The 18,162-nt window shown below is 42.8% G+C and overlaps 1 protein-coding gene across 1 annotated transcript in view; it reads left to right on the top strand.

Annotated features, from left to right (window-relative positions):
• The window catches only part of EIF2AK3 (eukaryotic translation initiation factor 2 alpha kinase 3), an 82,283-nt gene extending 75,328 nt beyond the window's left edge, over nucleotides 1-6,955 (top strand). The window contains exons 16-17 of the mRNA XM_040224252.1: nucleotides 3,464-3,526; nucleotides 5,751-6,955. Coding sequence (XP_040080186.1) covers nucleotides 3,464-3,526; nucleotides 5,751-5,951 — 264 coding nt within the window. The 3' untranslated portion in view covers nucleotides 5,952-6,955. The remainder of the gene's footprint in view (nucleotides 1-3,463; nucleotides 3,527-5,750) is intronic.
• Nucleotides 6,956-18,162: the final 11,207 nt, after the last annotated feature.

The raw sequence follows: 18,162 nt of genomic DNA on the forward strand, positions 1-18,162 counted from the left end.
TATTTTTTGCAGAAGTTCCTTAACTTGTTCTTCTAACTTTCCTAATTCCTTTGACAATTCAGTTTTTATCATCTAAGATTGTTCCTTTTTTGTAGTATTTGCACTCTTTTTACATGAATTTAGTCTCTTCATATTGCTGAGAATCTCAATTATATGTATGTATGTATTTCTTCCCCCATACTGTCTCTTTCCTTTCCTGTTTTTTTTTTTTTAGCTTTCTATTGGAAATATTGTAGATGCACAGAAAGTTGCAAAGATAATACAAAGAGATACTCTCCATCCAATTTCTGCTAAGTGTTACATCTTAGATAATTATAGTACAACATAAATTTGACATTGGTACTTTGTATTATATATAGTTCTGTGGTATTTTATCTCATATATAGGTTTCTGTAACCAACACTGCAGTCTAGATTGTTCCAGCCCTCTTGCTACCCCTTTATAGTCACACTTACTTTCTCCCTACTAATATTTCTGAGTTTTGTAATGATTTGTGTGTGTTTCACACGTTGACAATCCTGTCTGTTCATATTTAAGAATGGTGCTCTAAAATGGTAACTAGAAGTGGACATTAAAAAATAAAAAAGGAATTCCCTGGCCGTCCAGTGGTTAGGACTCAGAGCTTTCAACTGCTGTGGACCCCTATTCTATCCCTGGACAGGGAACTAAGATCCTGCAAGCCACGCAACCGAAAAAAAAACAACCTGAAGTGGACATGACTGTTAAGTGTTATGATCCAGTTCTTTCTTTGGGGTGGCGGTAGGGGAGAGCACTCACATGTTAGCATCTCTTGACTCTCCTCATTCTCTCTAGAGAAGAAGCTTCATTCTCCTGCCTGAGAAAGAACTGGGATGGATGGGGGATGGAGAGTGTCTTACTGTGGCAGATCTTCATTTGTTCTGTTTCTCATGCCCACCCCCGACCCATCCTCATGCCTCTGTATTGGCCCTATGTTTGGAATGCCTTGGTTCAGTTTCTTTGAAGAACAAACCTCTGTGTCCTGTGAAAAGTGAAAGCGTTAGTTGCTCAGTCCTGTCTGACTCTTTGCGATCCCATGGACTGTAGCCTGCCAGGCTCCTCTGTCCATGGGATTCTCCAGGGAAGAATACTGGAGTGGGTTGCCATTCCCTTCTCCAGGGGGTCTTCCTGACTCAGGGATTGAATCTGGGTCTCCCGCATTGCAGGCAGGTTCTTTACTGTGTGAGCCCTCGGGGAAGCCCTCTGTGTCCTATGGGGGTATATAATATCACTTCATATATAGAACTTCCAACAGCTCTCCTACAGCCATCTTCATCCCTCACCCCCACCTCCTGCAGGCTCCACACAGCTAAGCAATTCCCCATCTGTTGGCCTTATCCCTTGTGGGCACCCTGGTTTATCTTTCTCTGTTGAGCTAAAGTAGTTACACTATGTTTCCATCTACTTTCTCGCTCTTTCTGAAGATGTGACCTTTTCTTCCACTGCACTCATTTTAAAGATTTAAAATGTTTTTCCTTTCTTTGCAGTTGTTTTAGTGAAAATGTTTACTTTGAAATGTAGTTAGAAAAAAAAAATCTGCATGTTTACTCTTTTTTTTTTTTTGGTTGCACTGGATCTTAGTTGTAGCACAGAGGATCTCTGATCTTTTGTTGTGGCATGTGGGATCTAGTTCCCAGACGAGTGATTGAACCCAGGCCCCCAGCAGTGGGAGTGCAGAGTCCTAGCTACTGGACCATTAGGGAATTCTAGAAAATCTGCCTTGTTTAGCCAGAACCCCTCTGAGATTCTACTGGTGAATGTAAAAGAGACTATTCAATGATTTGACCAAGACGTTTTTCAAAAAACTAATTTTATTGAGATATAATTTACATACAATACAGTGTACCCACTTTGTACATTTTTATGTGATTTTGATACTTTTAAAGCTTCATGTAACGACCACTACATTCAAAATACAGAATATTTCTATCATCCCCAAAAGTTGCCTTTTGCTCCTTCCCAATCAGTCTCCTGTTCTTTCATCCCATCCTGATTCCAAGCAACCACTAATCTATTTTGTCTTAGAAAGTTTCATACGAATGGAATCATACATGTATGTACATTTTTGTGTCTGCCTTCTTTGACTCACCTTAAAGGTTTTAAGGTTCGTTCATTACTCAGTGTGTCAGCAGTTTCTCCTTTTTATTAAGTTACATTCCATGGTATCTATGCATAGTTCCTGTGTCCATTTACCTTTTGGAAACACCTGTGAATAAAGTGGATGTTGCTGTGAACATTTGTAAACTGGTCTCTTTGTAGACATACATATGTTTTCCATTAGTCTTGGGAATTAGGAGGTAGGATTGGTAAATTATGTGTAAGTGGTTTAACTGTATAAGAAAGTGCCATTTTATATTCTCACCCACAGTGTAGGCAAGTTCTAGGTCTTCGGCATCCTTATCAACACTTAGGTTTTAGTCTTTACGTTTTTTGGGTATTCTGATAGGAGTGCAGTACAATCCGATTGTGATTTCAGTTTGCATTTCTCTGATGACTCATGACCTTGATCATCTTTTCCAGTCCTTTGCCAAGTATATGTATAATGACTAATTTATTCCAGCCAGTGGCTTCCCATTTCATTTTCTTAATGATGTCTTTGAAAGGGCAGCAGGTTAAAAAAAAAAAATGTTATGGGATTAAAAATTTTGTGATTCAAGACTCAAACATCTATCTGCACACTGTTTGGTACGACCTGCCTATTAGCAGGTGAGACACTCCCTTCTGTGGCCTGTGTCGTAGATTCTTCCAGTGAAGTTTCTGCTTTCCTTTAGTGGGAAGTGACAAAGGCCAACCCAGTTCATGTTTTTAAGTACATTTTAGCTTATTTCTCAAGAAATATGAAGACATACTTGCTTTATTTCATTTCTCAAAACTGATTCACTACAAAAGGAGTATCAGGGACTTCCCTGGTGGCACAGTGGTAAAGAATCCACCTGCCAGTGCAGGGGACACAGGTTCAATCCCTGGTCCAGGAAGATTCCATATGCTGTGGGGCAGCTAAGCCCCTGAGCCCCAACTACTGAGCCTGTGCTCTAGAGCCTGGGAGCCACAGCTACTGAGCCCACGTGCCACAGCTGCTGAAACCCATGTGCCTAGAGCCTACATTCTGCAACAAGAGAAGCCACCACGGTGAGAAACCCACACACCACAGCTAGAGAATAGCCCCCACTCGCTGCAGCTAGAGAGAGCCCAAGTGTAGCAACGAAGACGCAGAGCAACAAAAAAAAAGTCATAAATGTTTTAAATTATTTGGTGATTTGGTGGCAGGTAAATCTGTGCCCAGGGAGCACTGATGTGTAGATTACCAAGTCAGGAAAAGCTATTGATAAATTTTCCATCTGCTTAATGTTCAGCCTTTCTTACAGTATCAGAAAATATCTCTGTTTAAATAGATCCACATATCAAAATGGATTTAAAGATAAGTAACACTTTTCTTTCTTTTCAGATCCTAACTGATGTAAGAGATCTCAAATTTCCACCACTATTTACTCAAAAATATCCTCGTGAGGTTGGTATAATTCTCATCTTTTATTTTCTTTAAAATCTTACTTAGGCCGTGACGTCAGCAGTCAGCTCATCAGTTTCCACGTTTTATAGATCAGGAGGCCTAACGTCTACAGAGGAAAGTGACCTGATCCCAACAACATACAACTTGTAAAACCAAAGGCTGGGGAATTCCCTGGTTAAGAGTGTGACCTTCCACTGCAGGGTGCGAGTTCAGTCCCGGCTCTGGCAGCCAGGAGTCTGCTCCATGCTGCATGACAGCCCATGCGGGGATTGTAACAACCTTGCCTTTCAGTAGGGCCTCCCAGGTAGCTCAGTGGAAAAGAACCTGCCGGCCAGTGCAGAAGATGCAAGAGACGCAGGTTCGATCATGGCAACCACTCCAATATTCTTACCTGGAAAACTCCATGGACAGAGGAGCCTGGCAGGCTGTATGTAGTCCATGGGGTCACAAAGAGCGACATGACTGAGCAATTGAGCATATGCATGCCTTTCAGTAAGGCTGAACCTAAAGCGCCCACCCTCATAGGAATCACGTTTCCATTATAATCAGGCCATTAATTTCTTTATCTTAGTGAATTTGAGACAGATCTTAAAAAACAGCCTCTTTAAAAAAAGTCCCTCATTTCCCCTGATTTTGTGTGTTGGAATCATACCCCTCAGAGAAACAGTAAATGATTCAGAATAGTGGGAAGAGAAAGTTAAAATGGTCTTGATGGTGAAAACTGTGTAATGAACTTTTGAAGTTTCCCTTTGCAGTTTTTGTTTATATGTCCACAAACACATCACTTTAAAATTTACGCGTTGATGGATCTTAAATTTTGTTAGTAAATTCAGTTGAAGTAAATTAAAATTTGTGGCTAATTATCAAATTGGAAAAAGTCTAATTGATCTTTCAGTATTTTAAGTATATTGAAGGGTTGCATTAAAAATGAACTTTATAACAATATAGAGATATGCTAACTTAAAGTGAAGTTTTTTTACTAAAAATTAGTTTGTTGTGTATTTTGCAAAGTGGTGAATCAATTCCTGGGGGATTCACAAGAATATGTGTTATATTAAAGTGGTTTGAAAAAAATCAGGAAAAGGGGCTAGGTACTGACCACTGGCATGGTTTATTTTTCTTTTTATTTATTGGGGTATAATTGCTTTACAGTGTTGTGTTAGTCTCCGCTGTACAATGAAGTGAATCAGCTATGCATTTACATATTTCCTCTCCCTCTTGTATTTCCCTCTGTTTGCCCCCTTATCCCACCCATCTAAGTCATCACAGCGCACTGAGCTGAGCTCCCTGTGCTATATAGCAGCTTCCCACTAGCTGTCTCTTTTACACATGGTAGTGTATGTATATCAACGCTCCTCTCCCAGTTCGTCCCATCCTCCCTGTCGCTCTGTGTCCACATGTCCCTTCTCTGTGTCTGTATTTAGTATGGTTATTTTTTAATTGAAATCTTGAAGTAATTGTACATTCACATACAGTTGTAAGATGAATCTTTTTTAAAGGTCAGACTGTGTTTCAGAGATGTGATTTAGGGCCCTTTATATTAGGCAACAACCAATTAACCTGAAAGAGTCCATGTGTATTTGGAGCTAGACTTGGCCACACTATGACCCATAGGCCAAATCCAGCCTGCTACCTGTTTTGGTAATGAAATTTCATGGGAACACAGGCAGGCCCACCTGTTTACGTACGGTCTGTGGCTGCTTTTGTATTTCAGTGGCAGAGTTGAGAAGTTGCTCACACACAGACGTAGAGAACAAACATATGGACAAGGGAGGGTGAGGTGAGGTGGGTGGGATGGGGTAGGATGAATTGGGAGATTGGGCTTGACATACATACCCTGCTGATCCTATGTATAAAATAGATAACCAGTGAGAACCTTCTGTATAGCAAAGGGAACTCTACTCAGTGCTCTGTGGTGAGCTAAATGGGAAGGAAATCCAAAAAAAGGGGGGATATATGTGTACCTATAACTGATTCCCTATAGAATCAAGTGTCTCAGATGGTAAAGAATCTGCCTGCAATGCCAGAAACCCAGGTTCTACAATATTCAACACAAGTAACACAACATTGTAGAGCAACTATACTCCAATAAAAGTTAATTTAGAAAAAAAGAGAAACTGGCTCACCAGCTTAACATAGTTACAGAAACATAATATTTGGCAGACTCCTGATTTAGGCAGTGGTTTAGTGGCCCCTTGATCACAAAACAGTTTTTATCTTTCAGTATGCCATGGTGCAAGACATGCTGTCCCCATCCCCTACTGAACGGCCAGAAGCTGCGAGCATCATTGAAAACGCGATCTTCGAGGACTTGGAGTTTCCCGGAAAGACGGTCCTCAGACAGAGGTCTCGCTCCATGAGCTCGCCCGGAGTGAAACATTCAAGACACTCCAGCAGCCCCCACAGCCCTTTGCCCAGCAATTAGCCTTAAGTTCCACTCGCACCCCTAATCGGTGACAACAGAATAGCCTGCTTCAAAGGAATGTTGCTTTTCCAAAATCGCAAACTTGAAAATATGGTTCTCCACTTGATTTCATTTTAGGCTGCCTTTTCTAAATCAGATTTTAAACTGGATTTTGGAGCACACACTTCATTTGAGCCAATTTTTGATTTTTGCTCCAGTCGAGGGGAGGTCCTGTTATGTGCAGTTCCTTTCCCTCGTTGGTCTGTTGAAACTGGCTGGCCAAGCATCCTGTCCTCATGTTTTGCCTAGGGAGGTAGAACCAGTCCCTAAAATGTACAGAGAGAATTATAAAATGGAAATATTTTTATAGTACAGAAAAATGAAAGTCCCTACATGGTGGTAACCATGTTGTACTAGAAAGACGCTTTCTAGAGAGATAGTGAAAGTTTTAAAACTGATTTCAAAACAAAGCTGACTCCATTTTTGTCCCTGGTGGGTGAATTAGAAAGCTGCATTATTTTGGAGGACAAGTAGCACAAACTATATAGCTAGTTTTCTAGAGTCATTTGTAGCATTAAATAGCTTTATTCCTCAGATAGTTCTAGGGAGAAAGATTTTTAAGAGTTTTTTTGTACTTTTACCTCCAATAAAAGAAAAATGAAGCTTTTTGTGTAAATTGGTCAAAAATTCTGGCTTGGGGAAGGAAAAAAAGCCGTAGTAAGAAACAAATCATATATTACAACTAACTGCTTCAATTACGGACTTTTTAAATCTAATGAAATCTTAAATGTCTTACATGTAATACTGTAGGTTGATACTGTCTCAGAACTGATTGTAGATAACAGTTTAATCATCTAACTTGCTAATATGTTTTTATTTTTCACTGTAAATAAGTTTATTTTTTATTTATAAAAATTCTGAACTCAATCCATTTGGGTTGGTGGTGTACAGAACGCACTTAAAAGTGTGTCAACTATTGTGACTTCTTTCAAGTCTAAATGCTTTAATAAAACTTTTAGAAATGATTTATGGTTGATTCTTATTTGAGGGAACTAGCTCCAGAATGGAATTTTTCAGATTTTAAAATGGGATCAAAGGTCTCAAAAGAGTCATAACCCTACTCTCAAGAAAACCTATTCCTTATAGATGATCTTATTTACAAAGAGAAATAGAGACACAAATGTAGAAAACAAACATATGGACATCAAGGGCCAAGGGATGAAATGGGAGATTGGACTTGACACATATACACTATTGATACTATGTACAAAACAGATAATTAATGAGAACCCACTGTGTAGCACAGGGCTTCCCAGATAGCTCTGTGGTAAAGAATCTGCCTGACAATGCTGCAGTTGCAAGAGACAAGGGTTCAGATCCTGGGTTGGGAAGATCCCCTGGAGTAGGAAATGGGAACTTGCTCCAATATTCTTGCCTGGAAAATTCCATGGACAGAGGAGCCTGGTGGGCTACAGTCCATGGGGTCGCAGAGTTAGACACGACCGAGTTAGACACTCAGTGGCAAACCACTTCAGTATTCTTGCCTTGAGAACCCCATGAACAGTATGAAAAGGCAAAATGATAGGATACTGAAAGAGGAACTCCCCAGGTCAATAGGTGCCCAATATGCTACTGGAGATCAGTGGAGAAATAACTCCAGAAAGAATGAAGGGATGGAGCCAAAGCAAAAACAATACCCAGCTGTGGATGTGACTGGTGATAGAAGCAAGGTCCAATGCTATAAAGAGCAATATTGCATAGGAAACTGGAATGTCATTTCCATGAATCAAGGCAAATTGGAAGCTGTCAAACGAGATGACGAGTGAACGTCGACATTCTAGGAATCAGCGAACTAAAATGGACTGGAATGGGTGAATTTAACTCAGATGACCATTATATCTACTACTGCAGACAGGAATCCCTCAGAAGAAATGGAGTAGCCATCATGGTCAACAAAAGAGTCCAAAATGCAGTACTTGGATGCAATCTCAAAAATGACAGAATGATCTCTGTTTGTTTCCAAGGTAAACCATTCAATATCACAGTTATCCAAGTCTATGCCCCAACCAGTAATGCTGAAGAAGCTGAAGTTGAATGGTTCTATGAAGACCTACAAGACCTTTTAGAGCTAACACCCAAAAAAGATATCTTTTTCATTATAGGGGACTGGAATTCAAAAGTAGGAAGTCAAGAAACACCTGGAGTAACAAGCAAATTTGGCCTTGGAATATGGAATGAAGCAGGGCAAGGATTAATAGAGTTTTGCCAAGAAAATGCACTGGTCATAGCAAACACCCTCTTCCAACAACACAAGAGAAGACTCTACACATGGACATCACCAGATGGTCAACACCAAAATCAGATTGATTATATTCTTTGCAGCCAAAGATGGAGAAGCTCTATACAGCCAACAAAAACAAGACCAGGAGCTGACTGTGGCTCAGATCATGAACTCCTTATTACCAAATTCAGACTGAAATTGAAGAAAGTAGGGAAAACCACTAGACCATTCAGGTATGACCTAAATTAAATCCCTTATGATTATACAATGGAAGTGAGAAATAGATTTAAGGGCCTAGATCTGATAGATAGAGTGCCTGATGAACTATGGAATGAGGTTCATGACATTGTACAGGAGACAGGGATCAAGATCATCCCCATGGAAAAGAAATGCAAAAAAGCAAAATGGCTGTCTGGGGGGCCTTACAAATAGCTGTGAAAAGAGGAGAAGCCAAAAGCAAAGGAGAAAAGGAAAGATATAAGCATCTGAATGCAGAGTTCCAAAGAATAGTAAGGAGAGAGAAGAAAGCCTTCCTCAGTGATCAGTGCAAAGAAATAGAGGCAAACAACAGAATGGGAAAGACTAGAGATCTCTTCAAGAAAATTAGAGATACCAAGGGAACATTTCATGCAAAGATGGACTCGATAAAGGACAGAAATGGTATGGACCTAACAGAAGCAGAAGATACTAAGAAGAGGTGGCAAGAATACACAGAAGAACTGTACAAAAAAGATTTTCAAGACCCAGATAATCATGATGGTATGATCACTCACCTAGAGCCAGACATCCTGGAATGTGAAGTCAAGTGGGCCTTAGAAAGCATCACTATGAACAAAGCTAGTAGAGGTGATAGAATTCCAGTTGAGCTATTTCAAATCCTGAAAGATGATGCTGTGAAAGTGCTGCACTCAATATGTCAGCAAATTTGGAAAACTCAGCAGTGGCCACAGGACGGGAAAAGGTCAGTTTTCATTCCAATCCCAAAGAAAGGCAATGCCAAAGAATGCTCAAACTACCGCACAATTGCTCTCATCTCATGTGCTAGTAAAGTAATGCTCAAAATTCCCCAAGCCAGGCTTCAGCAATACGTGAACCGTGAACTTCCAGATGTTCAAGTTGGTTTTAGAAAAGGCAGAGGAACCAGAGATCAAATTGCCAACATCGCTGGATCATCAAAAAAGCAAGAGAGTTCCAGAAAAACATCTATTTCTGCTTTATTGACTATGCCAAAGCCTTTGTGTGGATCACAATCAACTGTGGAAAATTCTGAAAGAGATGGGAATACCAGACCACCTGACCTGCCTCTTGAGAAATCTGTATGCAGGTCAGGAAGCAACAGTTGTTAGAACTGGACATGGAACAACAGACTGGTTCCAAATAGGAAAAGGAGTACGTCAAGGCTGTATATTGTCACCCTGCTTATTTAACTTCTATGCAGAGTACATTATGAGAAACGCTGGGCTGGAAGAAGGACAAGCTGGAATCAAGATTGCCAGGAGAAATCTCAATACTTTATGGCAGAAAGTGAAGAGGAACTAAAAAGCCTCTTGATGAAAGTGAAAGAGGAGAGCGAAAAAGTTGGCTTAAAGCTCAACATTCAGAAAACGAAGATCATGGCATCCGGTCCCATCACTTCATGGGAAATAGATGGGGAAACAGTGGAAACAGTGTCAGACTTTATTTTGGGGGGCTCCAGAATCACTGCAGATGGTGACTGCAGCCATGAAATTAAAAGACGCTTTACTCCTTGGAAGAAAGGTTATGACCAACCTAGACAGCATATTGAAAAGCAGAGACATTACTTTGCCAACAAAGGTCCATTTAGTCAAGGCTATGGTTTTTCCTATGGTCGCGTATGGATGTGAGAGTTGGACTGTGAAGAAAACTGAGCGCCAAAGAATTGATGCTTTTGAACTGTGGTGTTGGAGAAGACTCTTGAGAGTCCCTTGGACTGCAAGGAGATTCAACCAGTCCATTCTGAAGATCAGTCCTGGGTGTTCTTTGGAAGGAATGATGCTAAAGCTAAAACTCCAGTATTTTGGCCACCTCATGTGAAGAGATGACTCATTGGAAAAGACTCTGATGCTGGGAGGGATTGGGGGCAGGAAAAGGGGACAACAAAGGATGAGATGGCTGGATGGCATCACCGACTCGATGGACGTGAGTCAGTGAACTCCGGGAGTTGGTGATGGACAGGGAGGCCTGGTGTGCTGTGATTCATGGGGTCACAAAGAGTCAGACACGACTGAGCGACTGAACTGAACTGAGTTACACACACGCACACACACTGTATATAGCACAAGGAACTCTATTATTCAGTGCTCGGTGGTGACCTAAATGGAAATGAAACCCAAAAAGGGGGATATACGTGTATGCATAACTGATTCACTTTGTTATACAGCAGAAACTAAAACATTTCAAGCAGCTATACTCCAATAAAAATTAATTTAAAACAATAGAAAGAAAACATTCCTAACCTGTTCTAACAGACATGAGTTTGGGTAAACTCCGGGAGTTGGTGATGGACAGGGAGGCCTGGCGTGCTGTGGGTTCATGGGGTCGCAAAGAGTCGGATACGACTGAGCAACTGAACAGAACCTGTTCTAAACAGGTTCTTCTCCTCTCCCAAAGACTTGACAGGACCAAGTCCTTTTCAAAATTCACTGGACTCATAATCCAAACACAGTAGCTCAGTTTCTACTCTGTGCCAGAGACATAAAGACCATTCTACCCTAAAGGGAGCCTGTGCAGAGCAAAGGCTACGGCAAAGCCAGTTGTGTTGGGATCACGATGTGTCTGATGGAGGCATGTGGCATGCAGAGCTGGCAGGCACAAAACTCGCCAGACACAACCTTCAGGGGTCAAATGCATGATTGTTTCCATCTTACAGACACGTTATGTCTGCCCCATGGAGTTTGAGCAGTTTGTAAGCTGGTCACACGTCACAGATCTTTGTGTGCTCTTCCCAGATTCTCACTGCTCAATGAGGCTCCATCTCTTTCTTCCCTGTTCTGCTTGGCTCCTAGCCAGTTCAACTCTTTTTTTTTTTTTTCTTCCTCTCTTAGCCTGCTTCAGTTACTATTTTCCTCTTCACCCCAGTGAGGGATCCTGTTGATTTCTTCCCAGTCTGCCAACTCAATTCCAGCTGCAGACTGTTTGACCTTCACGACCACCCTGAGAGCTAGCTATTTAGGGATTTCCCTGATGGTCCAGTAACTAGGACTCCAAGCTCCCAATGCAGGAGGCCCAGGTTCAATCCCTGGTCAGGGAGCTGCAGATTCCACATGCAACAAGTGAAAAAAAAAAAAAAAAAAGATCTTGCTTGCTGAGGCTGGGACCTGGTGCAGTCAAATAAATAAAAATATATTTTAAAATAATAATAAAATTAAAAGTTATAAAAATACCATGGCAGATGTTATTATTACCATTCTTATTGTAAAACTCAGGTCCAGAAAGATGCTGTGATTTGCCCCTTGATAACAGCCAATCAGAGCAGAACTGGGACCAAATCCCAGGAATTCCAATCCCTAGTTAAGGTTTTTGTCTACTCTCTCATACCAAGCTGTCTTAAGGATTTGCAAGTATCTAACCTGGGCTTCCCTGGTGGCTCAGATGGTGAAGAATCCACCTGCAATGCAGGCGACCCGGGTTTGATCCCTAGGTCTGGAAGATCCCTGGAGAAGAGAATGGCTACCCACTCCAGTATTCCTGCCTGGGAAATCCCGTGGACAGAGGAGCCTGGTGGGTTACAATCCATGGGGTCATAAAGAGTTGAACATGACTGAGACACTAACACTCACTTCCACGCGGGGTCTGTGATCTTTGTTGCAACACATGCCAATCTAGTTCCCTGACCAGAGATGGAACTCTGGCCCCCTGCATTAGGATCTCAGAATCTTAGCCACTGGACCAGCAGGGAAGCAAGCCCCCCTTCTTTCATTTTAATTCTGCCTGTGCCTCTGCTGGCTATCAGTAGGAAAGCAGTGTTGGAAGCTCAGGGGCTGGGCCACAAGAACCTGACAACTCCTCAGGGGTCACCAGAATGGAGTCTTCTGCATTGTCTCCCAGAGCTCTTTTTCTGGACTCCAAACCCTACCTCTTCCTCCTTCAAGTTGTTGCTTTTCTGACACCTTTCCAAGCCCCCTCCCTCCAGACTTGCCCCACAGGATGCAATTGAGCCAGTAACTGGTACAAATAAATCTCCTTAATAGCTGAGATCCTAGAAGGGTACCCCTTCTTGTAATCCCATCAGCATCCAGCATAAGGTGTGGTACTTGATCACTTATTTGTCAAATTGGATTTGGAAAACATAGCATGTAACTGACATAGCTGCAGCCCTCAGGAAATAGCCAAATGGGGAGGAAAAGAAATGTACCAGTCACGGCAATAAATAACTATTTGCAAAGTGAAGGAGAAAAGATGGTTCAACAATCCTAATGTTAAAGACAGATTTAAAAATCTCAAATCCTGGAAGTTTTCTAAAGGAACAAGATCTTGGGGTTTAATTTAAATGAGAGGAAAAGTGGGCTGGGACACTGAGCATCCATTTGGCTCTGCCTGATGCTGTTGCTTTAGCCTACTACCTTCTCCATTTTTCACTGAAGTGGGTTACATCCCCCACCCCTGCAGGGTTGGGGTCCCATGGGGAAGCCACACAGATTATAGACTGTGCTGGGAGAAAGCACATGCATGCGGCTTCCAGCTTCCAGGTTCCCGCAGTCAGGAAAGCAATACCCTCGCAGTGAGTACTGGTCCAGAAAACGAGCTACCTAGCCTGCCCTTTGCCTCCCAGAAGAACAGAAAAGTGGAGATTTAGGATGTTCCAGACAGTTTCCTTTTCCAGATTGTTTCTCACTGATACTTTCCTATGGATGCATTTACACCCAAGGTGATTGTATTTCTCCAAGGAAGTGGAGACAAAACAAGCTTCCAGCGCAACCACGGGTCATGGAGTGACTCAGTCTTACTCCTGGAGTAAGTCAAGGGCAAAGCAGGAACTCTGGATGTTTTCTGGATCACTTCCAGGGACGTTTGCTCTTTCCAGAATTAGATTTGTAAGGCACTTTGCTTAAGGAGACTTGCCCCTCCAGATTCTAGTCCTGCAACTACCATAACTGCCACCAGGGGGCTCATTTTCACCTTTTTCCCCAAGAAGTGTGGAAGTAAATACAGACCTTTCAGGAGTTTGCTTATCTTGTAGCTCAGCTGGTAAAGAAACTGCCTGCAGTGTGGGAGACCTGGGTTTGATCCCTGGGTTGGGAAGATCCCCTGAAGGGAAAGGCTACCCACTCCAGTACTCTGGCCTGGAGAATTCCATGGACAGTCCATGGGGTCACAGAGTCAGACACGACTGAGCAATTTTCACTTCACTTTCACAGACCTTTCAAACAGGATCTTTGGCCATTATAGTGACGCGAAAGTGATATACATTCAGAAGAAACTGCACTTTGAATTTAAAATTTTGATCTCTTCCTGAGCTAGCGATACATTGCGTGACATATTCTCTAGTGATGCTGGCAATTCAGCCACACAGTTAGGAAGAGAAACAACCAGTACACCTAAAATCATTCTGCACCCAGATAGCTATCCTGTTTTTTATTTTCAATACTATACTAAAAAGACGAGGACTTCCCTGGTGGTTCAGTGGATAGGAACCCACCTGCCAAAGCAGCGAAACAGGTTCAATTCCCAATCCGGGAAGATCCCACATGCCACAGAGCTGCTAAGCCTGTGAGCCACAACCACTGAGCCCGCACTCTAGAGCTCCAGTGGCAGAACAACCGAGCCCGTGCGCTGCAACTGCTGAAGTTCGTGCACCTAGCCTGTGCTCAGCAACAAGAGAAGCCACTGCAATGAGGAGCCTGCGTGCACACCGCAACTAGAGAGCAGTCCCCGCTCACCACAACCAGGAAAGCCTGCCACAGCAATGAAAGACCCAGTGCAACTAAAAATAATAAATAGGCTTTGTATTAGAAGATTTTGCCTGACTGATATGCAGATGACATCACGCTTATGGCAGAACGTGAAGGGGAACTAAAGAGCCTCTTGATGAAAGTGAAAGAGGAGAGTAAAAAAACTGGCTTAAATCAACATTCAAAAAACTAAGATCATGGCATCTGGTCTCATCACTTCATGGCAAATAGATGGGGAAACAATGGAAACAGTGACAGACTTTATTTTCTTGGGCTCCAAAGTCACTGCAGATGGTGACTGAAGCCACGAAATTAAAAGACACTTGCTCCTTGGAAGAAAAGCTATAACCAACTTAGACAGCATATTAAAAAGCAGAGACATTACTTTGCCAACAAAGGTGCATATAGTCAAGGCTATGGTTTTTCCAGTGGTCATGTATGGATGTGAGAGTTAGACCATAAAGAAAGCTGAGCACCAAAGAATTGATTCTTTTGATCTGTGGTGTTGGAGAAGACTCTTGAGAGTCCCTTGGGTTGCAAGAAGATCAAACCAGTCAATCCCAAGGAAATCAGTCCTGAATATTCATTGGAAGGACTGATACTGAAGTTGCAGCTTCAATACTTTGGCCACCTGGTGTGAAGAACTGACTCCTTGGAAAAGACCCTGATGCTGGGAAAGATTGAAGGCAGGAGGAGAAGGGGGTGACAGAGGATGAGATGGTTGGACGGCATCACTGACTCCATGGACATGAGTTTGAGTAAGCTCCAGGTGTTGGTGATGGACAGGGAAGTCTGGTGTGCTGCAGTCCACGGGAATCACAGAGTCGGACACGACTGAGCGACTGAACTGAACTGAGGCTAATATTCTGAGCACATTTAAAATAGGTGAGGCTATGATATTCAGAAGGTTGGCTGATTTAAATGCATTTTCGACTTAGGGGTTTATGGGTATGTAACTCCATGATAAGTTGAGGAAATTCTATAGTTGAGACCTGGAATAGAAAGCACTTTTCCACCTGTAAAGGTATTCCCCCTCCTCAAGACATCATGAGAACAACATAACAAGCAGGTCCACAGTGACTGACTTAAACACGCCAGACATAAAAAAATTCAACCATCACAAGTCCCATAATGCCTCTGCCATGAGCTACTTTTAAATTCCTCAAGTGGACAATGACTTAAAATAATAAACCTAGGGCAATATGTACTGGCTACTTCCAACAGCTTTAGCATCCCTCATCCTTGGCTCAGCATCCCTCTTTAGAGCAAGAGAGTAGCTTCTTTTGCTGCTTTCCCTGCTCGGGCTAGTGCAATAAGAAAAATGGGGAAGGCAGGAGGAAAAACCCAATCAAAGGCTTGGTGGGGAGGGGAGGAATGAGAAAGTGAGATCTCTGTAATGGGAGTGGAGAGAAATAAAAAGAACTTGACAATTATTTTTGAGGCAGGAAGGCCAGGGACACTGGAATTAAGTAAATAATTCAGTCAGTAAGTCAATTCAGTCACTCAGTCGTGTCTGACTCTTTGCAACCCCATGGACTGCAGCACGCCAGGCTTCCCTGTCCATCACCAACACCCTGAGCTTACTCAAATTCATGTCCATCGAGTCAGTGATGCCATCCAACCACTTCATCCTCTGTCGTCCCCTTCTCTTTCCGCCTTCAATCTTTCTAGCAAATGAGTCAGTTCTTCCCATCAGGTAGCCAAAGTATTGGAGTTTCAGCTTCAGCATCAGTCCTTCCAATGAATATTCAGGACTGATTTACTTTAGGATGGACTGGTCGGATATCCTTGCTGTCCGAGGGACTCTCAAGAGTCTTCTCCAACACCACAGTTCAAAAGCATCAATTCTTCAGCACTCAGCTTTCTTTATACTCCAACTCTCACATCCATACATGACTACTGGAAAAACCATGGCTTTGACTAGATGGACCTTTGTCTGCAAAGTAATGTCTCTGTTTTTTAATATGCCGTCTAGGTTGGTCATAATTTTCTTCCAAGGAGCAAGCATCTTTTAATTTCATGGCTGAAGTTACCATCTGCAGTGATTTTGGAGCCCAAAAAAATAAAGTCAGTGAATAAGTGGTAGAGGAGAAGATGACTCTTGGATTTCTTTTTTTCTTAAGGTTTATTTTATTATTTATTTATTTTTAATTGAAGGATAATTGTTTTACAGTACTGTGTTGGTTTCTGCTAAACATCAACATGAATCAGCCATTGGTATATATATGTCCCCTCCCTCCTGAACCTCCCTCCTACCTCCCTTCCCAGGCTCTTGGATTTCTGGTGCAGAAACTTCCATAGAATCTAAAAGAAGGAGGAGGTGGTTTGGGGACAGATTGCTGCCTTTTGAAAACAATGGATTTCCCAGGTCTCTGTGGTAAAAAAAAAAAACAAACAAAACCTGGGGCTTTAGTCAGGAGAAAATGGGAAACCATTCCAAGTTTCTGAGCCAGGGAGGCTCAGATGTGATGTGATCCTTAAGATCCCTGGTAAGTGAGGAAGAGAATGGACTGGAGCGGGGTTGGGGGGGGGGCGGGGGAGGGGGCGGGGAGGGGGGCTTCACCCAGCAGAGGGGGCAAAGGGCCTGAGCCTGGTCTGTGGGAGCCAGAGGACGCCCCTCATCCAGTGATTAAACCTCAGCTGGCTCCCAGGCAAAGGGCCTGAGCCTGGTCTGTGGGAGCCAGAGGACGCCCCTCGTCCAGTGATTGAATCTGGGCTGGCTCCCAGGCAAAGGGCCTGAGCCTGGTCTGTGGGCCAGAGGACGCCCCTCGTCCAGGGACTGAACCTGGGCTGGCTCCCAGGAGCCCAGGGGCCGCTCCTCTGTCATTGCTCTTTAGTGCTGGTTATGGCAGGATTTCTCCAGGGGCTGTTGCCGGCTCCCTGTCTTCTGCCTCCTGAAAAGAAGGGAGATTTTATTTTACGATTTTTTTGTAGTTCTACTTTAACTTTTTTTTTTTAATCAATTTTTATTGGAGTATATAGTTGCTTTACAATGTTGTGTTAGTTTCTACTGTACAGCAAAGTGAGTCAGCTATATGTATACATATATCCCCTCCTTTTTAAAAAATTTCCTTCCCATTTAGGTCACGACAGAGTACTGAGTTCTCTGAGCTATACAGTAAGTTCTTATTATTATCTATATGCTATATAGGAGAAGGCAATGGCACCCCACTCCAGTACTCTTGCCTGGAAAATCCCATGGATGGAGGAACCTGGTGGGCTACAGTCCATGGGGTCGCTAAGAGTCGGACAGGACTGAGCGACTTTACTTTCACTTTTCACTTTCATGCATTGGAGAAGGAAATGGCAACCCACTCCAGTGTTCTTGCCTGGAGAATCCCAGGGACGGGGGAGCCTGGTGGGCTGCTGTCGATGGGGTCACACAGAGTCGGACACGACTGAAGCGACTTAGCAGCATATGCTATATACAGTATCAATAGTATATATATGCCATTCCCAATCTCACAATTCATTTAGAAAGATGGTACAGATGAACCTATTTGCAAAGCAGAAATAGAGACACAGAGAACAAACAAATGTACGGATACCAAATGGGGAAGGGAAGGGGAGTGGGATGAATTGGGAGATAAGGACTTTTAGAACTCACTCTTTTCATACTGTTCATGGACAGCAAGGAGATCAAATTAGTCAATCCTAAAGGAAATCAACCCTGAATATTCATTGGAAGAACTGATGCTGAAGCTGAAGCTCCAATCCTTTGGCCACCTGATGCAAAGAGCCAACTTACTGGAAAAGACCCTGATGCTGGGAAAGATTGAGGGCAAGAGGAGAAGGGGGTGACAGAGGATGAGATGGTTGTGTTAGGTAGGTAGAATAGGGACAAAGAGTCCAAAATGGCAGTGGCTAAAAGACAAGGAAGGGAAAAGCCCGGGAAAATAGAACAAAGGAAGGTCCGAGGACCAGAGTGAGGACCTTAGGTAAAAGAAACAACCCTCCTGGCTGGCCCAATTGACATAGGACAGGCCCAGGGAGAGAAAAACAACATATAAAAAGAGGAACCAAAGCTAGCTCTCTCTCG

Source organism: Oryx dammah, unplaced genomic scaffold, assembly GCF_014754425.2.
Source record: "Oryx dammah isolate SB20612 unplaced genomic scaffold, SCBI_Odam_1.1 HiC_scaffold_25, whole genome shotgun sequence".
Lineage (NCBI taxonomy): Eukaryota > Metazoa > Chordata > Mammalia > Artiodactyla > Bovidae > Oryx > Oryx dammah.